Below are 22,919 nucleotides of genomic sequence, written 5' to 3'. Positions count from 1 at the left end.
TATATGCCCATCAGGTACTGGCACACCTTTAAGTTTGTTTATTGTATCATTCATATTTACTGTACATTTTGAATTTAATCTATTATATTATTTGCAGGTATAAGAGGTCAGCCTGCATACCCTCCAACATTTGTCCAATGAAAATAGGGGCGTCCCATTCCACAATGATAATTTTACTATTTATAACCCACACATCTTACTGGGTTGCCCCAGCCACTCTGGGTGGCTTCCAACATATATAAAAACATAATAAAACATTAAACAACTTCCCTGTACAGTGGTACCTCGGGTTACAGACACTTCAGGTTACAGGCGCTTCAGGTTACAGTCTCCGCTAACCCAGAAATAGTACCTCGGGTTAAGAACTTTGCTTCAGGATGAGAACAGAAATCGTGCTGCGGCGGCAGCAGGAGGCCCCATTAGCTAAAGTGGTGCCTCAGGTTAAGAACAGTTTCAGGTTAAGAACGGACCTCCAGAACAAATTAAGTTCTTAACCTGAGGTACCACTGTACAGGATTGCCTTTAGACGGCTCGGGGGTCGGATAACTCCATACCCTCCAACATTTCTCCAATGAAATAGGGACGTCCTAAGGAAAAGCGGGACATTCTGGGATCAAATCAGAAACCAGGGCGGCTTCTCTAAATCAGGGACGTCCCTGGAAAATAGGGGCACTGGGAGGGTCTGGTGGTGCCCTGAGTCCCTTCCAGCTGTTTGGGGTTCTGTAACCAGCAAGGGCTAAACAGCTGGGTATCAAGCAAAAAATAAGGCTGTTGGGGTGGCAGATTATGTCTGCAGAAATCAAAACCCAACGGCACAGAGAGAAATGTGAGTGACAGAGGCAATATCACAATTTTTGAAACAGAGGTACTTCTTCTGTTCTGAGGCGGCGATAATAAGAGAGGGAGGAATGCACATCTGCTCTCAACCTATGTGCATTCAAGAGAGCTTGTGAAATATTTTCTGTCTGCATGTAACAGCTATGTGCATAGGCTTATATTTATATGATCTTTGACTCTACTGCAAACAGTAGAGTCCCTGATTACACAGAGAAGTCTGTGACCTTACAGCTTAGATGTATGTGTACACACACACACACACACACACACACACACACACACACGGGGTCTGGTCTACATTGTTTTTAATTCCCAATTATGTCAACTGCCTTGAGACAGCGGTTTAGAAGCTGATTAATAAATCAATGGAAATAATCATAACAATAAAAAGCAGCACAGTTGTGCCTGTTTACATTCCCTTTCCCATGATTTGAGCTGTGCAACAAAAAGAAAGCTCCGATGGTGTTTTTTTTAACGAAAGACAAATGCAGTGTTGATCAATATAACCAGGAGCCATTGATCAGTGGAACAGAGCAATGCTTTCATTGCCTTAAAAATCAATCATGCATGGTGACACACGCAAACATAAACACAGAGTACCGGATATCTCGCAGCCAAATTTTAGGGTATTTTTTTGTGTGTGTTCCCAAATAGTGTGATAGAAGGAACCATTTGCTTGCTTGCTCGGCTATAGCAACAACGCTCTAACTCCAGAAAATTTGAAGAGATTTGACAACGGGCTAGCATTTGCACAGGGTCTTCTCAAGGGTGTATTGTTTCGAAGTTCAGCCTCGTAACGAAGTTCATGGTAAGTTTGATTGGCATATTAAGGTAAGTGAATGTCTGCTGAAGCTGATCTTTTAGGCAGCCTTTAGGCGCCATAGATAAAAATGAATGTGTAATGGTAGACTAACTTCAAAGAACCTGCAGTGAAGTTGCACATCGTGTCAGATTCCTAAGGCACAAGCCATCAGAATGTTCCTTCTGTGTAATAATAATAATAATAATAATAATAATAATATTTATATCCTGCCCATCCGGCTGGGTTTCTCCAGCCACTCTGGGTGGCTCCCAACAGATTAAAAACAGAATGCTGTAAAACATCAAACATTAAAAACAGCACTGAAAAGAATGGGTTCTATGCATGAGCATCGGGTTCTGGCAGCAATCCTGATCTTTTCAATGCGGTTTGCACAAAAGACCATCTCACTAGATGGTGCCCCGCGTGCGTTTTCTGCTGCGATTACACAAATCGGACAATCAATGCGTATCTGGGCTCCCAGACTTTGGCGCTGATGGCAGAGGAACAAATTTGCACAGCTCTGAAACGGAAAGCTGGCTTTTATTAGATGTGTTGGTTCCGGAATAGCAGGACGCAGCAGTTGAGGTGATAACCTTTTCTGAACCAAGGTTTGAGCTGCGATTACTTATTAACACATCCAAGTCACCTCCTTTCCCCCCCTTAAAGTGTGTGGAGGACCCGAGGCAGGAGGTGTCAGGTTTATATAGGGCAAGGGTGGGTGTGATGGCCTGGGACATGGGCTCGGACTCGGAACCGGAGGAGTCTCCGTCTGCACTGGATCCCCTGCCTCAGGCGGCATCTGAACCGAGTCAGGGGCCTTATTCTGAAGAGCCCCAGTCTGCACAGGTTCCCCTGCAACAAGCACCAGCTGAGCCGAGTCAGGGGCTTGAGCCTGCCCTGGCTCCAGATGCGGGGATGACCTCGTTGCCTTCTGCTGGGCAATCACGTCCAGCTGCTCCACTACCAGTTGGGTCAGGAGAGTCTGAGGCAGCCTCTGGGTCTAGTAACCCACTGAAATCTCCCAAGCTGCAGAGACTCATGTCTGAGAGAAGGAGAGACCCGAGTACTCGCAGGAGGAGTGCTCGCCTTCAGGCAAGACAGGGAGGTGAGTCACCGGGGGATCAGGACCAGCCGTTACCCCGACAAAGATAAAAGGCTGTTGGACCCCACCCCAGGTTGTGGGAGCAAGATTGCTGCTTGTTGGAATCTGCCTGTTACCCTGTGCTTGACCTAGCCTGGTTTCCTGCCTTGGCCCTGTTGGACTGACTCCTCGTGGGATCCTTGGATTTGGGACCAGACCTGGACCATGTTGCTCAGGTTAACCCCCGGGCCCAGCACAGTGAGAAAGCTCAGACTTGGGGGCCAAACGCAGCCCTCCAGACCTCTCCATCTCATGCTTGGGACTCTCCCCAGGCCACACAACCTCTCCTGGCATTGCTTCACCCTCTGCAACGGAGTGTTTCTGCCTGGCAAGAATGTGCCCTTGAACTGTGAGATAAAGACTCTTGCTTAGCTGGATGGAGTCTGATGTGGGAGAGGGGGGCAGCGATTTGTAGGGAACCATACTGGCCAGGAGGCACGAGTCGGAGGCAGGGGAAGCTTCAGAGCTGGAGGGTGGAGCACCGGATGGGCTATAGAAGTGACAGTGTTGTTTTTGACAATACGGTGGTACCTCGGGTTAAGAACTTAATTTGTTCTGGAGGTCTGTTCTTAACCTGAAACTGTTCTTAACCTGAGGCACCACTTTAGCTAATGGGGCCTCCCACTGCCGCCGTGCTGCCACTGCACGATTTCTGTTCTCATCCTGAAACAAAGTTCTTAACCTGAGGTACTATTTCTGGGTTAGTGGAGTCTGTAACCTGAAGCGTCTGTAACCTGAGGTACCACTGTAAAGAGTTAGCTATCTGCTGTGTTCATTCATTGGAAATGTGTAGAAACTACCCTACTGCAAGGCTTACAGCCATTGCTCCACCCACTTTCACCTCTGGCCCCACCCACCACCAGCATGTTGCCCCCAAGAGGAAGGGGCTATCCACAACAACAGGTCCCTCAAATGGGCCCAGAGGGGAGGTGAGGACAAGGAAATGGGACCACGCCTAATGGCCACACCTCCCAACAGCCACAAATTCAGTGGAAGCACGAAAGGAACGTCTCCTCCACATGATCAGAAGCTCAGGATTGCTGATCATGCGGTAGAGCCCCATGTAGCTATAACAGTGTGCGCATTACAGGTCCTTTTTATACTAACACTGAACATGCAGACGTTGGGAGTGTGACCAGCACCATTTTGGTTCCTTCTCCAATGGCCATAGCTCCCAAGCACTCAAGGACTTTACTGTGCAAGATTCATCCAGACATCCATTGAATATTCATTGCTTGCACAACGCTTACACATAGTTAGTTAGATTGTATCTGGTCTTTATCGAGCATTTATGCTGATTTGCTCCCTGGTTGTTTATGTGTCTTCGCATTAATCGTATGTCCGTCCCATATTTCCCAATGCCTTTAACCCATCACTTCCCAAACCACAAAAAGTCCAGGGGGGGGGAGTAGATTTGTTGGATTAGGGCAACAGAGTCTTTATTGACTTTAAATGCACAAACCTAGAGTTATGGTGGGACGCGGGTGGCACTGTGGGTTAAACCACAGAGCGTAGGACTTGCCGATCAGAAGGTCGGCAGTTCGAATCCCCACGGCAGGGTGAGTTCCCGTTGCTCGGTCCCTGCTCCTGCCAACCTAGCAGTTCGAAAGCACCTCAAAGTGCAAGTAGATAAATAGGTACTGCTCCGGCGGGAAGGTAAATGGCATTTCTATGCGCTGCTGTGGTTCGCCAGAAGCGGCTTAGTCATGCTGGCTACATGACCTGGAAGCTGTACGCCGGCTCCCTCGGCCAATAAAGCGAGATGAGCGCCGCAACCCCAGAGTCGGCCACGACTGGACCAATAGTCAGGGGTCCCTTTACCTTTACCTTTAAAGTATGCATTAGATTCCCGCCCCCTGCAAAATACTGACAGAGCCTCCCACAGTGTTTATTGTGGGTCCCTCCCTCACCCTGTTATTTGATAGATGACTTCCTCTTGTTTTGTTTCCCTAAACTGTGATGTTGAAAAGCATTTCAAACATAATGATGGTGATGGGTGGAGGCTTTCAAAGAGCTGCAGAAAGTCAATGTGACTTCAAGGTGCCCATTGACCAATGGAACAGTCCCTGGAAAAAAATCCATAATGCAGAGTGACACATGGCCTCGGTGCCTGCCAAATGGAAGCTGTTTGGGGTATTTCCTTGTTCTTTGGTGTGGGTTTCACGTATTTGTTTAATGGAAGTTCTACCTCCAGAGGGTTTATTTGCCTTCCTAAGGCTGCTATGGAGAACGAGGGGGAAGTATAAAATCTGAAGCCATCAGAAAGATTAGATTCCTCACCCCTTTCCCAGCTGGAGATTTTACAGTTTGGGATACATTTGCCTTCCTGTACGATAAATAAGGTAAGGATTGATGCTGTCCTCGCCGTCATATTTCAGGAGGAATCCAAAAGATCTCCTTAAGGAGAAGATCTGCCTAATGTCAATTTTGGCTTACAGGTGGGTCAGGATTTGGGCTTGCCAGATTCCTAATGAGGCTAGCTAGGATTGGTGGAGTTCCCAACTTGTCCATCTGTTATCAGTCTGGTTTTTATTAAGAAGATGCACAAACTTGTTATTGTTTGGACGGTATCTTTGCATTTTTGCTTGAAGCCGAATCCTTTTTTTCTTGCAATTTGAAGAAAACATTGGTTTGTTTCTTATTGCTCCAGAGGTCAAGCTCCATCACCTATCTATGTGACACAGGCAATTTAAAAAATAAATAAATGGAGCTGATTGTTAGACACCTTCCTTATGTCTTCTAATCAGAGCAAAAGCAGTTCTCTTCCCTTCCCTAACCCAGCTAAGGATGTGGAAATGTCTTATTTAATTTGTTTGGAGTGGAACACAGAAAAAAGGCTGGAACCAAGAGACAGAGAGCTGAGATTGAGCTAACAACAGCATTGTGAGTCTGCCCCCTGATGAATTACTACTGCCATCAGCCCCAGCCAGCTCAGGAAACCTGAATAAGCTGTGCCTCCACCTGTGTTCAACCTGTATATCTGTAAATGAACTCAGATATTACATATAACACCTTAACCTTCCATATCTTCCTCCCGAAGGTTATTAAGCCAGGGCAAATACTGCATCCCCAGAACTTCACACTGCTCAGAGAAGCTAGGAGAAGCAGGTTGAGCATAGTAATATTGTAATCTACAATTTGATGATTCTATGGTTGTTCGATTCTATGTCAAGTTTGGTTTCTCAGTCTCTCATTTATCCAATCTTAAACTCAGTTCTCCACATTTGCATATCAGTTTGCGTTAAAAAAAAACACCTTCAAGGAAATTCATCAGCTTTTTGCTGCAAATTTCTCCTAATATACCCACTTTCCATGTGTACGTTTGCCTAACATACGCATTTTTGCAAGGTGATTTTCCCTACTATAATACATTTGTGCATGCTGTTTTCAATAACATGTGCTTTTTTAGGCATATATACTTGGCTGGAGAACTGCATTGCAGAATTTGGAGAAGTGCAAATTTCAAAGGAGAGCTGAATTTCGATTCACATGTTGTTTCAGAAAGAGCCAAATGTTGTTGTTGTTTAGTCGTTTAGTCGTGTCCGGCACTCCTGTCTTCCACTGCCTCCCGCAGTTTGGTCAGACTCATGTTTGTGGCTTCGAGAACACTGTCCAACCATCTCGTCCTCTGCCGTCCCCTTCTCCTTGTGCCCTCCATCTTTCCCAACATCAGGGTCTTTTCCAGGGAGTCTTCTCTTCTCATGAGGTGGCCAAAGTGTTGGAGCCTCAGCTTCAGGATCTGTCCTTCCAGTGAGCACTCAGGGCTGATTTCCTTCAGAATGGATAGGTTTGATCTTCTTGCAGTCCATGGGACTCTCAAGAGTCTCCTCCAGCACCATAATTCAAAAGCATCCATTCTTTGGCGATCAGCCTTCTTTATGGTCCAGCTCTCACTTCCATACATCACTACTGGGAAAACCATGGCTTTAACTATACGGACCTTTGTTGGCAAGGTGATGTCTCTGCTTTTTAAGATGCTGTCTAGGTTTGTCATTGCTTTTCTACCAAGAAGCAGGCGTCTTTTAATTTCATGGCTGCTGTCACCATCTGCAGTGATCATGGAGCCCAAGAAAGTAAAATCTCTCACTGCCTCCATTTCTAGAGCCAATTAGCTAGGTTTAAATGCAAACAGTATCTGATTTCTCTTCCATCCCAATTTAGAAATGATGAGGAAGGGGAGGTGAAAACACAGGCTGCTGCTTTTAGTGGTATACATGTAAACTCCATAATGCCTATTTTCTGCAGCCTTTCCTGTTTGTTTGTTTGCTTGTTTGCTTGTTTGCTTGCTTGCTTGCTTTTAAGTCTCCTGCATGTTAGAAGATATTGCAATGATGCGAGGAATACCTCTGCCAAGAGATGGTGCTATAGGTTTTTCTTGCTGCTACTGGGTCGTCCCCTGTCCCCCCCCCCCCACAACTTCTTTCTGAAATATAAGATTATGTACATATTGCTATCTTTCCCATCCTCCCCTAATGGGGAGAAGTTCCAGGACAGTACTAACTGGGCTTGGCTTCTTTTGGCTCAGGACATACTGGAGAGACCTGTCAGGAGTAAGCATGGACCAATGGTACCAAATAGTAAGGGAAACAGCCCTATTAGAAAAATTAACCAATAAACTGAAACTGACACAGGGACAAATAGAAGAAGACGCCTTCATCCCGGTATGGCTCCCCTTTATCACATACACAGCCCAACAAGACAACAACAAAAATCCACCAACAGCATAGAAATCAATATGGCTAACCTGATCCAAAACACCCACCTACCCCACTCACACATGAAAACAAAGACCACCACAGCCAACCACAAATGAACAACCACACCCTAGGCTAACCCCCACCTCTCTCACCACCAAAGGAACACAAGCGAACAGCAAAGAACCTGCACAAGAAACGCTGACACCAAACCCTACATATAGTAAGTAAAATAGAAACATCGCCGCCCCCACCCATCTTCCCCCCCTCCACCTCTTTCCCCCTTTTCTTCCTAATGTCTCAACAAATGCAGTTGATTTGTAAAAATGTTACATGGGGGGGAAAACATGAGAGAGAGACATTGCAGGTGTTATGTAGTGAAGTTCTCACCCTGGGCCAGCAGGGGGTACTGTAGATAGATTTCACTCAGGTCCACATATGCAAATAAGGGATTGAAAGTGACGTTCAGTGATTGGATAGTTACAGAAACTGGTTACTGTTGTGTTGTAGTGGAGCTCTATATAAGCAGGCTGGCTGAACCCTTCAGTTCAGTTCTGTTCTGGCCTGTGAATAGCTCCTGCCAACCTAGCTCCTGCCAACCTAGCAGTTCGAAAGCACGCCAGTGCAAGTAGATAAATAGGTACCGCTGGGGTGGGAAGGTAAACGGTGTTTCCGTGCGCTCTGGCTTCCGTCACGGTGTTCCGTTGTGCCAGAAGCAGTTCAGGCATGCTGGCCACATGACCCGGAAAGCTGTCTGTGGACAAATGCCAGCTCCCTCAGCCTGAAAGCGAAATGAGCACCAGAACCCCATAGTCGCCTTTGACTGGACTTAACCATCCAGGGCTCCTTTACTTTTTTTACCTTTACCATAAGCACCCATAACTGGCCTAGATATTATTGAGCTAGATGGATCAGTGGTCTGATTCAAAATAAGACAGCTGTTTATCAGAAAGCGTCTCACTTAAATGCCACAAATGGTCCTCTCCCACAATCAAAAGGCACCCTGTTTTATTTCCTGATTTCCACATGACTTATATCCTGCTTGATTGTAAAAAGCAGTTTACAAAAAAGGATAAAGCAGTAAGATTGTCAGTAAAAGAAGAAGTTAAGAACGACTTAAAACATTCAAAACATTGAAAACATAAAACCACATAAAACCACCAGTAAGCTAAATGCCAGATTAAAACGCACGTCAACATTCTGCATGTCTGAGTAGCAGCAGCAGAGCTTCATGCTCTGGCACTGGGGGCTGAGAGCAGGTGGAGGCAGGGCTGGTGCGCGTCCCAGGGGCGGGGCACACTGCCTGCAGGGGTGGGGCGCCCAGCGTGGGGAGGGGCAGCTGTGATGGCACCCTGGGGATCACACTGCCGGGGGCGCTGCACTCCCCCCGCACTCCTCTTCCTCCGCCAGTGCTGGGTGGGCTTAGAAGATTTTTTAGCAAAGCTGCCTGCCTGAGGTCAATAGGCAGGGAGTTCCAAAGTTTGTGTGCCGCCACACTAAAAGATGGATTTGCAACTTCCAGTTCTGCAGAGCAAAGCAGCTGAGCTGGCATATATAGTTAAAGACAGTCTAGCAAGTAAACTGTTCCCAAGCTGTTATATACTAACACAGGCATCCCCAACCTGCAGCCCTCCAGATGTTTTGGCCTACAACTCCCATAATCCCTAGCTAACAGTGGTCAGGGATGATGGGAATTGTAGTCCAAAACATATAGAGGGCCGAAGGTTGGGGATGCCTGTACTAACACCTTGAAAATGACCTGGCAGCAAATTGGCAGATCTCTGAGCAGAGGTGTTCTATGTTGACAGCGCCTCACTCCTGTCAGCAACCGCGGTGCAGCATTCTGCACTAACTGCAGCTTCTGGATCAAATGCAGCGGAAGCCCCATTCTTCATTTTATAGGGATCCACTTTTATGCAATGCATCTACTCAGCCTTTTCTTTTCGTTCCCCATGTCCTTCCTAAGAAGAGATACAGGATGTGCACTGGAAAATGCTCCAAATGCATTGGGATTGCCCTCCTGCCTCTGGCTGTCTGCGCTATCGTCTCCAATCTCCTCCTCTACTTCCCTAATGGAGAAGTGTTGGAACCACGCAGGATCACGGACCTGGTCTGGTTCTTCCACGGTATTCTTGGAGCTGGAATATTGGTAAGGAAAAAGCTGACACTGTTTCTCTTATTCATGTTTTCAGCTTTATGTGAAACAAACCTAAAGGGAACCTAACGCAGGGCAGATCTGAACTAGAAAACAATATTGATTTATATATATAAAGAGAGAGAGAGACGAGAGAGAGAGAGAGAGAGAGAGAGAGAGAGAGAGAGAGAGAGAGATGATAGATATGATAGATAACATTTATTTATTCAGATTAAATTTTTACAGTCACATATCCAACATACAACATAAAAATAAGATTCCAAAGAATCTCCTCCCCTTTGTCAGTCCTATTGTTAATCATTTCCTCCTGCATCTTTTATGATAATCCAAATCTTTTACCTCTCCATTGTGTCCAAAATTCACCATTAAACTACAAGTGATATTCCAATCCTATTAATGGTTTTAACTGTTTACAATGGTCTTTATGATAAGTTACAAATTTTCCCTATTCCATATTAAAATTTTGGTCTTCCTGATTTCTGATTCCTTTGGTCATTTTAGCCTTTTCGGCATAATCCATCAACTTGATCCGCCATTCTTCTCTGGTAGGGACTTTATCTTCTTTCCATCTCTGGGCCGATAACATAAAACGGAGTCGAATGTATACTGGAAATGTAAGGAAACAGAAGGCACCTTTTATCATATGTGATGGAAATGTAAGGTGGTAAAAGAATTTTGGGAAATGATATATAATGAGTTGAAAAAAATGTTTAAAATAACCTTTTCTAAAAACAAACAAACCCAAAGCCTTCCTTTTAGGAATTCTAGGTGCTGAAATCCCAAGGGAGCAGAAAAGACTATTTATGTATGCGACCCGGCTGCGTGGATGTTATTGTCCCAGAAATCAATATTGATTTTATACTTTATGCAAGATGTAATGATGACCGGACGCGGGTGGCGCTGTGGGTTAAACCACAGAGCCTAGGACTTGCCGATCAGAAGATCGGCGGTTCGAATCCCCACGACGGGGTGAGCTCCTGTTGCTCGGTCCCAGCTCCTGCCCACCTAGCAGTTCGAAAGCACGTCAAAGCGCAAGTAGATAAATAGGTACCGCTCCGGCGGGAAGGTAAACGGCGTTTCCGTGCTCTGCTCTGGTCCACCAGAAGCGGCTTAGTCATGCTGGCCACATGACCCGGAAGCTGTACGCCGGCTCCCTCGGCCAATAAAGCAAGATGAGCGCCACAACCCCAGAGTCGGCCACGACTGGACCTAATGGTCAGGGGTCCCTTTACCTTAACGATGACCACCAACTTGAATGGTTTCAAAAGTGGGTTAGACAAATTAATGGGGGATAAGAATGGCTACTAGCCATGATGATGATTAATAAAAGAACACACACACACACACACACACACACACACACACACACACACACCTTTCATTTCTAGAAGAAATACTTAGGTAAGTTGTTGGCATCTGTCATTCTTGAGAGACAATGGAGTGCGCCTCCGAGGGTGACGTCAAACTGCTGCGTTAGCAGCACTGAAGTGAGCTCCCGGGGCTCAAGCCTGGACAGTGTGTGTGGAGGTCTGGACTGATGTCAAGACCACCCTCTCGGCCTCACTGATGTGGTCCAAAGGAAAGCAGAGCAATACGTTTGGCACCAGCTTGGCTGCAGGAGATGCCAGAAGGAGGCATACCAGACACCATCCAACTGTCTTAGTCTTAGGGACTCTGTCTTAGTCTTAGGGACGAAAAGTTTACTCCTTAGCCTTTTCATCTCCCAAAGATATCCTGCAAGGCAGCAGAGGTTTAGGATCAGAATTTCCATTCTCCTAGATGGAGGACCTTCCCAGACTGATGAGCCCCCACCTGCCCCTCACATCCATAGCTGTCAACTTTCAGATTTGAAAATAAGGGATCAGCAGCCTCACCTGTCCCGGGGACGGTCTACGGGATATCTAACAATCCAGGATAGCAGCAGGAAGCAGCAGGAAACGGCACTGGAATAAGGGAATTTCCCGCAAAAAAAGGGAAGGTTGGGCCGTTAGAAGGACAAAGGCCAGAGTCGTGGGTTTGTGAGCTGAGTTAGAAGCAGGGCGCAGGCAGAAGCCTGTGAAACCAAGGCTGAGGCTATGAGAGAAGCAGGGAGGAGGAGGACAGTCTGCCGAGACCCAGCCCCGTGTGATGAACTGGATCTAAGGCATGGGTAGGCAAACTAAGGCCCGGGGGCTGGATCCGGCCCAATTGCCTTCTATATCTGGCCCACGGACAGTCCGGGAATCAGCGTGTTTTTACATGAGTAGAATGTGTGCTTTTATTTAAAATGCATCTCTGGGTTATTTGTGGGGCATAGGAATTTGTTCATTCCCCCTCCCCCCAAAAATAGTCCAGCCCCCCACAAGGTCTGAGGGACAGTGGACTGGCCCCCTGCTGAAAATGTTTGCTGACCCCTGCTCTAAGGGTCAGGCAGAGGGCAGGGCCACCCTGGACCATAGCTGTCAACTTTTCCCTTTTCTTGCGAGGAATCCTATTCGGAATAAGTGAATTTCCCTTAAAAAATGGGAAACGTTGACAGCTATGCCCTGGACGGGAAGAAAGAGGGAGCGGTGCGGAGCAATAAGGAATCTTCATTAAAAAAAGAAGAAGCTTTGTGCGTTTGCATCTAATCTTGCCCCTTTCTAAAATTTATTTATCGGTTTGTGTTTTTCTTTTGGTAAATCTACCAAAAATTAAAATAAAAATGGAAATAAGAGGTTATCTCAGGACAGCGGAGGGCCTGTGTGGCAGTCACCCTATTTCTAATAGGAAATGTTCTGGGTGTGGGTGGTGTGACAAAAATGTGGGGTTGAGGAGGGGCAATTGGGTTGGGGAGTGAGAAATGCCCCTATTTTCATGTGGGGAATGTTGCAGGGTATGAGATAAGAGACATATGGGAGGCCACAACCAGCCCCCTTCAGGGAAAACAGCTTATTTATGTTGTGTTGGTTTTTAAAAGAAGCACCCAAACGTCATCATCAAGGAAAGGCAGAGCAGAGAGGCAGTGTGGTTTGTGTTCTCAGTCAGAATATCACTTCTTGGGAAACATTTAAATAGAAATAGCCTAAGGTCAGATTGGTTGGCGTCAGACATGCGCAAGAAAAACAGCGAAGGGAGAGGCGCTCCCATCGATCTTCCGAATACCGACAACAGCACTTTGAGAGTAGATATTGACCCTTAATGCAGACTGCTGCAATTAAAGTGCATGTTTCCCCGTGAAATGACATAGGCGCTGACCGTTGGCGGGTTGTTCATTCCTGCAAACACCGTTGTACAGTTTGCATTTTGGATGCCATCGGTTTGTTGTTAAATAACGGCTAGTGTTTTACTGCTGTTTCCCCGGGGAGCCTTTTAAAACGTTTGCCTTCCCCATGATTCCAGACACAAGGGCTTTACTCTCCATTCATCACTAGAATGAATGGGAAATGGTCACTGAACTCGCTATATCCAGAAAAGCTTGATTCAAATCCAGAAGAGTATCTGTCTGTTAAGGCACCATTGTTTATTTTTCAGGGCTACTTTCCCCTCGGTGTGTTATGTTTATAGCTCTTTCGGTGCTGGTGTCTTACTGTAATGAAAGCCAAAATATTGAAGATTGCTTCCCCATCTCGCATTGTATGATAGCCTTTTTGAAAATTTGATGTGAGGTTAACTTATCATTTGGGGCAAAGCACATCTTGATTTAAGTTGCTCAAAAGCAACTGGTTAGTGGATTAAAATGGCAACAACTGTTAGTTGGAGGGAATAATAATAATAATAATAATAATAATAATAATAATAATAATAATTTTATTATATATACACTGCCCATCTGGCTGGGTTACCCCAGCCACTCTGGGCGGCTTTCAACACACATAAAAACATAAGATAACATCAAACATTAAAAACCTCCCAATACTGTACAGGGCTGCCTTCAGATGTCTTATAAAAGTTCTGTAGTTCTTTATCTCATTGAAATCTGATGGGAAGGCATACAAATAGTTGTTGTTGGAGGCTATAAAAATGTCCCTTAAGCAGATGGAAGGTTTTTTTGCGGGGGGAGGGTTGCGTGAGGAAAAGTGACTCACATAATCAATATTAAGAAGTGCTTAGAATTCCTGGGTCAATTAGGAAGTTGAACCAGAGGCCACCATTCTGGGCTGTGCTAACTGAACCACCGAGAACATCTCTCCATTATGCCAGCCTTCTGGCAAAGTTCCACTTCAGCTGCAAAAGATAGAGAGAGAGAATGAGAGAACAAATACACCACGTCCTCTATGGCACACAGTTGTCCTTGGAATGAGGCTAGATAAAATAAAAAGCAAATGTGCAGATTGTGCAGAAGGGCCTCCAGGAATTAGTTGGCTTTGGGTGTCGCAAGAAATGAGAGGGGAAGCACCAGTGGGTTGCTGAACTTCCATTTTCCGCCACCAGTTCCCTTCTGCAACCGAGATAAGAAACTTCAGCAATATCCTTAAAGTCTCAGGTGTTCGGAAATGGAGTGTCTGGCCTAGACTTGATGTGGTGTTATGGTTAGAGTGTTGGACTATGACCTGGGAGACCAGGGTTTAAATCCTCACTCAGCCTTATAAAAGCTCATTGGGCGACCTTGGGCCAGTCACTAACTCTTAGCCTAACCTACCTCACAAGGTGGTTGTGTGGATGAAATGGGGAGATGGAGAACCATCAGCACCATTAACAAATCAACGTGGTGCACATAACTCTACTCATTGATGTATTCAGTTTCCAGTTAACCCTCCTCACCCCCCCAAATGACAGTTTATTAGACTCTGTGCTGTTTATGCCTACAAGTTTTTTGCCATGTCTACAGGACGTCACCCTCAGCAAAATGATATCATTTCCCTATTTAATCCAGATTTACAGCTGCAGAAGTTCTGGTAAGGAGAAAGAACCAACCACCAAATACCATTTTTACTTGAAAGTAATACACACCTTTTTTGGCCAAATGACATTGCAAAAATCAGGATGTGCACTAGATTTGATGGCGCATTTACATCCGCCAGTGAATACTTTTTGGTTTCAAGGTTTTGAAAATCTGAGGTGTGCGTTAGATCCGATGGCTCATTAGAATTCATGTAAATACAGCAGTAAATCCGCATTAAGGGGTGGCATCATTTTTATGTGAACTTGCATACAAAAACAGCACCACAGCTACAATAAACTGCTACATATGTGGAAGTGTCCTATGATAAATGGTTACAAATCCACTCTGGAAATTGGGGCAGGGAAGTGTAGTTATGACGTTATAGGCACTACCCAATAGACACCTTCCACAAATGACTTTCCCGCATTCAAGCGAAAACACTCTGAAATCCTTCAGGGCTGTTCTTGTCCCATCCTTTGTTGTTGTTGTTTAGTCGTTTAGTCGTGTCCGACTCTTCGTGACCCCATGGACCAGAGCACGCCAGGCACTCCTGTCTTCCACTGCCTCCCGCAGTTTGGTCAAACTCATGCTGGTAGCTTCAAGAACACTGTCCAACCATCTCATCCTCTGTCGTCTCCTTCTCCTTGTGCCCTCCATCTTTCCCAACATCAGGGTCTTTTCCAGGGAGTCTTCTCTTCCCATGAGGTGGCCAAAGTATTGGAGCCTTAGCTTCAGGATCTGTCCTTCCAGTGAGCACTCAGGGCTGATTTCCTTCAGAATGGAGAGGTTTGATCTTCTTGCAGTCCATGGGACTCTCAAGAGTCTCCTCCAGCACCATAATTCGAAAGCATCCATTCTTCGGCAATCAGCCTTCTGTCCCATCCTTACCACTACAAAAATGTCTGTTTATTTGCAGACAAGAAGAATAACTATCAGACCCCATCCAGCACTCCTGTTTAGAATTTGACTGCTTGCCTTCAGCTTGATGTCTCATTCCTCATGCATGTCAGCTGCCCTCAACATTGGACACAATTTTGTCTTGGCAAAAGCCTTTGTTTGCTTGTGTAATAACAACGACTGCTTTCTTCCACCACCATTTAATGTGTGCTTTTCTTTTCCTCCAGGTTTTCTTGCCAGCATTTATGATATTGGGTGCGGGTGAAGCCAAATGCTGCGCTAACAGGTGTGGGGTAAGCAAAGCCTTGTAAATTGGGGGGGGGGAGAAATGCTCCTTTCTGTTTCCCCTTCGCCCCAGTTTCTCCACATCATCTCTTAGTCAGCATTCCATGGTCAATGAGAACAGTCAGTCCTCGCTGGGTTGTTTTGAATTCCCTTCCCCTTAATATTCTTCTTCAAACTCTGGATGAGTAATACAGAATCTAGAGAGAATAGTGCAATTTAAAGCAAATCACCTATGAAATTTAAAGAAAACCGAGGAACTTAAAGCAAAGCAGTACTTACAATGGCACAAACTAACAGCTATATTGACAAAGCGATCAGTTGCAGTAAGTGGCACAGTTAATATAGTCTCCTCCTAACTTCCTCCAGCCAGCCAATTTAGTTGTAAAACAGAAGTTCTAAGTTCCCTTTTCTGGTTCCCTAAAAGCTTGGAATAAAGTTGATTATTACCAGTCCAGGGCAGTATGCAAAGTTCCCTCAGCTGGAACTGTTGAAGCAGACATGTCAACATTCCTCAGATGAAAATCGGGACATTTCTCACTGCCCCCCCAGCTGACCCTCCTTAGTGCCCCATTTTTTTGTGTCCCCTCCTGTAGAGATTTTCCTATCAGGAGAAGGACGAGTGCCCCCACTACCAGCACCAGCACATGCCCCCCATCCTGAGAGAAGCCCTTTTAAATTATTTGGTATACAGTCATACCTCGGGTTACAGACGCTTTGGGTTGCGTGATTTCGGGTTGCGCACTGCGCTGAACCCGGAAGTACCGGAACAGGCTACTTCCGGGTTTTGGCGCTTGCGCATGCGTAGAAGCACTAAATAGTGCTTTGCGCATGCACAGAAGCGCCGAATCGCAACCTTTGCATGCGCAGACGCTGCAGGTTGCGGACGCTATGGGTTGCAAACGTGCTTCCCGCATGGATCACGTTCGCAACCTGAGCGTCCACTGTATTTACAAAAATAAAAACACACACCAATAAATAAGTTTTAGAAAGGGACAAGATTAGACCTGAACACACAATTCTTTTTATTAAAAAACAATAATCCTTGCACTCTGTTCCCCCTTTCTTCCCACCCAGAGCAGCCCTGCCCTCTGCCCATGTGTGTAGCCAGAATTTTTGTTAAGGGGGGGGACACAGGACTTCTGTTATGGGGGGGCACAGCCAACATGATTGGTCAGTTAGTTAAGTATTTTTATTGTTTAACTTGATCTAGGGGGGCCAGCTGCCCCCCAGCCCCCCGCCCTTGGCTATGCCCATTTCCTGTGTCTGCCCCTCGGAGCTGCTTTGAGCTGTCCAAGGCAGGAGGCCAGCAGCAGCCGCCACGGAGAGGTTATGAGATGCTTCCTTGCCACTGCTGCTGCTTGGGACAAGGGCCAGCTCGTTTTCCTCCTTGAGCCTGGCGACGGCAGCAGTGCTGGCAAGGGAAATAGGGGCATTCCAGGATCCAGTCAGAATCTGGTATGGCTTTTGTAATTCTAGGACTATCCCTGGAAAATCAGGACACTTGGAGGGTCCAAGAGAGTACAGAAAGAAGGTATATAAGCAGCAGGCAACAAAAACAAGAAAAGTTACCTGCGGATCATCTGTACAAAAATTACACACACACGAACACCATATACAGTGGTACCTCTGGATATGAACAGGATCCATTCCGGAGCCCCATTCGCATCCAGAGCAGAATGCAACCCGCGTCTGCACGTGCATGGGTTGCGATTCACCACTTCTGCGCATGCACATGACATCATTTTGACCGTCTGCGCATGTGCGAGCGGCGAAACCCAGAAGTAACTCATTCCGTTATTTCCGGGTCGCCGTGGAGCGCAACCCGAAAACGCTCAACCTGAAGCAACTTCAAGCCGAGGTATGACTGTACATATATGGTTTTTAAATTTCGGTTTGTACCACATATGAAACAGAGAACACTTATTATAACAGCAGACAAAAATTAAAAGATAAAAACAAAACTGTAAGATGGGCACACAGAATGAGTACATTTGCCTGTGGGTTAAAATAAAGTCAAAGAAAAGACTATTGGTGTGGTCAGAAAAAGTGTACGCTTTTTCATATTGATCTGGAACTGGGTCAGGGTTTGGACTTTTCTATATTTTGCATAAATTTCATTACTTATGTTGGCAGGATCATAGTCTGAGTTACCACAGTCTGGGAGGCGGGATAGCATACGCAAGGGCCTTTCTTCACCAGTGGTTCTTTGTGCAGGCACTGTTGATCGTTTGACTCTCTCCAAGGCCTGTTTTTCTAAACGTGTTATGGTTTCGCTTTTGTTTTGCTTCCTCGCTGTTCTTCATGTTGGAGACGTCTCGTTCTGGTGATAGCACGATGCTTCCTTCTAATCTCATCCTTCAGAATGCCAAGGTCTCACGTAGGAGGCTGCCGCATAGCAGAAAACTGCAAACAGTTCACTCAGAGATGATTCAGAGTTGCATACTCAATCTATCTTTGATCCATCATGGCTTCTTTGCTGTGTGCCTCGAAGTTGCCTGGAGGGTTCCGCCAGAATACCTGTTTATGAAGCATCTGTCCTGATTTGCTTGCAGTGAGATGAAATGACATTGGTTATTTAACAAGCGTTTGCTCTCGTTATCCGCTTGCAGACAGGCTAAATGACCGTGTTATGTCACAGCAAATTTTATCCCACAGTATTTTCTCATCACTTTCCTTATCGCCTGCCCAACTTTTGGGGAAACTGCTTCATTGAGCAAGGTGTCCCAGTCAAGTATAATTGTGCAAAACTGAATTTGCAAATGTGGGATGGAATCCCACCTGAGAATTGCAACAGTCTGGAACTACCTGTAGTTGCTGGTTCCGCGGGCCTATCTAGGTTCAGGTGAACAGGCAGGGGATCAACCCCACTGCTAGTCAGGTCGAAATTACATATACCGGTACTTTTTGGAGTTTCAAATGGCTTTGATGCTAATGCGTCTATTGTCTTCCAGATGGTCCTCTCTCTCGTCTTTGCTGTGCTTGGAGCTGTCGGTGGACTGTACTGTGTGATCATCTCATCCTTGGGGTTAATTAGTGGTCCTCTCTGTGATATTGGTGATGAAGTATACATCTACCCTTTCAGGAATGACAGCTTAGTGTGAGTATAATGGAGCCCCTCTACCATCAACATCACCACTGCAAAGTCTGTGCAAAAAAGTGGTATATACCGCAGCAGCAAGGACATAGCTGCTGGGTTGCCCAGTTTCCCCCTCTCCCATTCTTCTGTCCACTTTCCCATTTGCTGTAGCAAGGGGGGCTACACGATAACGACACACTTGATGGAGAGGGCAGAGCCAGCAAGCACAGCCTGCCCTCCCTTCCCCCCAATATGATGACAACCATGTAAGCTGCAGGTGATTATAATGGGCCTCAAAGTAAGAGCTGGAAACCGTGGTTTGGAAGTGCGCTTTCAACTTGGAGGCAATCTTATGGTCACTATAGTTTGCTGTCTTCGGATGCAACAAGAAACTGTGGAGGTTTCTTGGAAACCAGGAAGAGGAAGAGAGAAAACTAGTGTGCTTCAGGAGCGAAGGGAAATATGAGAGCCTAAGGCACAGTTCCAACGTAGTTAGAAGACACTTCAATATTTTGTTTGTTTTAAAGGTCGGCAGTTCAAATCCCTGCGATGGGGTGAGCTCCCGTTGCTCGGTCCCAGCTCCTGCCCACCTAGCAGTTTGAAAACACATCAAAGTGCAAGTAGATAAATAGGTACTGCTCTGGCGGGAAAGTAAACAGCGTTTCCGTGCGCTGCTCTGGTTCACCAGAAGCGGCTTACTCATGCTGGCTACATGACCCAGAAGCTGTACGCCGCCTCCCTCAGCCAATAAAGTGAGATGAGCGCTGCAACCCCAGAGTCGTCCGTGACTGGACCTAACGGTCAGGGGTCCCTTTACCTTTACCTTTACCTTTACCTATACCACCTTTTAGGCCAATTGCCTCACAAAGTGATCATAGTCACAACACATCAATAAACAATTGTTAAAGGTAAAGGTACCCCTGCCCGTACGGGCCAGTCTTGCCAGACTCTAGGGTTGTGCGCCCATCTCACTCTATAGGCCGGGGGGCCAGCGCTGTCCGCAGACACTTCCGGGTCACGTGGCCAGCATGACAAGCTGCATCTGGCGAGCCAGCGCAGCACACGGAACGCTGTTTACCTTCCCGCTAGTAAGCGGTCCCTATTTATCTACTTGCACCCGGGGGTGCTTTCAAACTGCTAGGTTGGCAGGCGCTGGGACCGAGCAACGGGAGTGCACCCCATTGCGGGGATTCGAACCGCCGACCTTTCGATCGGCAAGTCCTAGGTGCTGAGGCTTTAACCCACAGCGCCACCAATACTGTAACACTTTATACTGAGTTCCCCATGACCCATGCCTTAAAATGAACTAAGAATGTTGGGAAATTAAAGCTACACTAGGAATTTGGTTCATTTCAGACAAGTCATAGTTAAGATCAGCTATGGTTTGTTGGGTTCAGATGCTGCTGCAAGGTGTGGTTAATTAAAAAGGGAAGGAAAAGTTTCTGAACTCCTCTTCCCAGCTGCACCGGGGAAGAGGAAGGAGTGTGTGGACCCAATGGAGGCTAGACTTATTCCTGTTATGATAAACCATTGTTTACTATGATTCCTGAATGCAGCCTTTAAGTCTGATGAAGGAAGTATTTCTCAGCTGAAAGTTTCTAGCAAAACTCAGTTTTGACCTCTCCCTTTGTAGGGACAATTATTTGTTTAACCAGACAACCTGGAGCGTCTGCAAAAAACCCGAAAATATCATCCTTTGGAACATTGTGTTGTTTTCCCTCCTGCTGGCAATCGGCTTGGCTGAAGCTATCCTCTGCCTCATCCAAGTGGTCAACAGTCTCATCGGGTTCATACGTGGCTTGAGGGAAAGAAAGGTGAGTGCAACTGGGATGCATACTTCAGATCTTCCCACCTCCAATAAAAGGCAGCAGAACAGGGGAAGATAGAAGAAAAGGCAACGCAAGCATTACGGGGCATAGAATATATTCCTTATAAAAACAGTTGTGCGAATGAGGTCTAGAAAACCAGGAGTTGCATTTGAGAGAATGAACTGGTTTATCCTTGGTTTATGAAGGAATGAAACTGGTCGGCCATTTTGTATTTGGGTTTTAGTTGTGAAACGTTTGCTTTCCATTCAGATCAGATATTGCGAAACTTTGGCCCACCTTTGAATGGCTACCGCTACAGTTGCCTATTTGTATTCAATGTGTCATGGTAGGTTGTATTCCTGCTTGGGGGAATCTCAGGCCTCTAGGTCTACTGCGGCCCTCAGTCCTCTCTCTTAGGCCCCTAGGACTCTCCCCAACCTCTCTCCAGGCCTGCCCCTCCTCATCCGTGCTCTAAGCCCTCCTGACTGGAATGTGTCTTTGAACAGTGATAATCCCTCTTGGCTGACTGGCTGAAAGACAGAGGTGTGTGTGTGTGTGTGTGGAAAATGGCCTACTGTACAATGATAAAATTGACATGGTGGGAGGCAGCAATGCTTCTGAATACCAGTTGCTGAAAACCACAGGAGAAGATTGTGCTATTGGGCTCAAATCTGGTCACTTTTATTGTATACAGCCAAAGGCCTTTACAATGGACGACAGGGAATAAAAGGAAAACTTGCTGCCAGCACAAATTTGGCTACCTGGGGTGTAATATATAGATGTTTATCTGCTAGGAGTTGTGCTCGAATCGTGCTTGCATGCTTTCGACAGGCACCTGACCACTATAGGAACAGGATGCTAGATTAGATGGACCATTGGCCTGATCTGGCCTGCTGTTCTATAGCGTAGGGTTGCCATATTTCAAAAAGTGAATTCGTTTTTTAAAGGAAATTCGCCCAAAACTTCCAACATGTGTTGCCATACTTCCAGATTTTCCAGGACATTTCAGCACTTTCTGCCTGGACCCTGCTTCCGACCGCCGAATCCTAGCTATGCTCAGGAATTTCCGGACGTATGGCAACCCTAATATGGTGGTTCCCCATAGCTTGGGGGCACAACCTGTATCTACCAGAACTGTGTGTTCTGTATTGCAGGCCCAAGTTCATGGAACTCCTTTCCAGTTAAGGTCAGATATGTCTCCTCCCTATCTGGGGCCAAGTGAAGAGTTTTGTTGTTATTATTACAGCAGACATTTAAACTAAATTCTGATAAAGTAAAATGAAACTATGCTATCTGACTGCGATCTTGACTTATTTTGTTAAGAGAACTCATCCTCCCTTCTTTCGCTTGCTTTCAGACGGATATTGCAGGAATGTGACCGGCCTACGAAGAAGACGAAAGACAAATAACCAACAGCCAACATGTGTAAAGTCAGGATAGTGTGTGTTGTATATTTATAGCCGTGGTGGGGAGCCTGGGGCCCTCCAGATATTGCTGGATTCCCAACTCCCATCAGCTCCAGCCAGCATGGCCAATGGTCAGGAATCATGCGAGTTGCATGTAACCTGGGAATATCTGGAGAGTCACAGGTTCCCCACCTCAGATTTACAGGAATCAGAAACACAGCGGATTCTTATAACCACAGAAAGAATCCCAAAACGTTCTTTTTTATATATAAAGTTAAACACTATATAGGTAGGGGGAAAGGTTGTGTGTAATTTATTTAGGACTTTTCTGAGATTATACTAGATGGACCATTGGCCTGATCCTGCAGCCCATCCTTATGTTCTTGTGTTCATTTATTCCATCTCCCTTTTGAGAGCAAGCAAAGGACAGGTGCGTGTCCTGCCCCCCCCCTATAAATCCTGGTTACACCCATTGGCTTTTAGCAAATAAATCATGCTGTTTGATTCAGACATGCTCCCGTGCCCTGTGGAATAGCAACATGAATAAAAGGCCCCTTACACTGCTGGGTGCAATACAAAGAGAAGCCAAAGTGCCCCGGCAATATTTAATCTTCTGTCCCACATGCAGATTCTACAGCTATTATTATAAATGAGCTAGTTTTTGTGTACTAACCATGCAAACAAAAATATTGCCCTGTTCATCCTCCTCCTCCTCCTCCTTCTCTCTCTCTCTCTCTCTCTCTCTCTCTCTCTCTCTCTCTCTCTCACACACACACACACACACACACACACACAATGTGTTTTACATCACAGTCAGAATCAGTATGCCTCTTCTGGTTGGCTACTGTGAGATCAAGATGCTTCACTTGACAGTAAAGGTTCTTATGTTCTTAGGTGCCTGAGTTTAGATCCCAGGAAAGAGAGAGCCAGAGATAGATCTTTACGGTGTCTAGAATGGACAAACAAATGTTGTAT

At 46.0% G+C, this 22,919-nt stretch overlaps 1 protein-coding gene across 1 annotated transcript; it reads left to right on the top strand.

The window, feature by feature from the left end:
* The first annotated feature begins 1,506 nt into the window (after positions 1–1,506).
* LOC128412560 (transmembrane 4 L6 family member 1-like) lies at positions 1,507–22,314 on the top strand. Its single transcript, XM_053385636.1, has 6 exons — positions 1,507–1,645; positions 9,441–9,623; positions 15,597–15,662; positions 18,606–18,751; positions 20,364–20,544; positions 21,896–22,314. Exons 1-6 carry the CDS (start codon positions 1,643–1,645, stop codon positions 21,914–21,916), a joined length of 600 nt encoding a protein of 199 aa, XP_053241611.1. The 5' UTR covers positions 1,507–1,642; the 3' UTR covers positions 21,917–22,314.
* Positions 22,315–22,919: the final 605 nt, after the last annotated feature.

This window comes from Podarcis raffonei, chromosome 4 (assembly GCF_027172205.1).
Source record: "Podarcis raffonei isolate rPodRaf1 chromosome 4, rPodRaf1.pri, whole genome shotgun sequence".
Taxonomy (NCBI): domain Eukaryota; kingdom Metazoa; phylum Chordata; class Lepidosauria; order Squamata; family Lacertidae; genus Podarcis; species Podarcis raffonei.
This window is presented reverse-complemented; position numbering and strand designations above follow the sequence as displayed.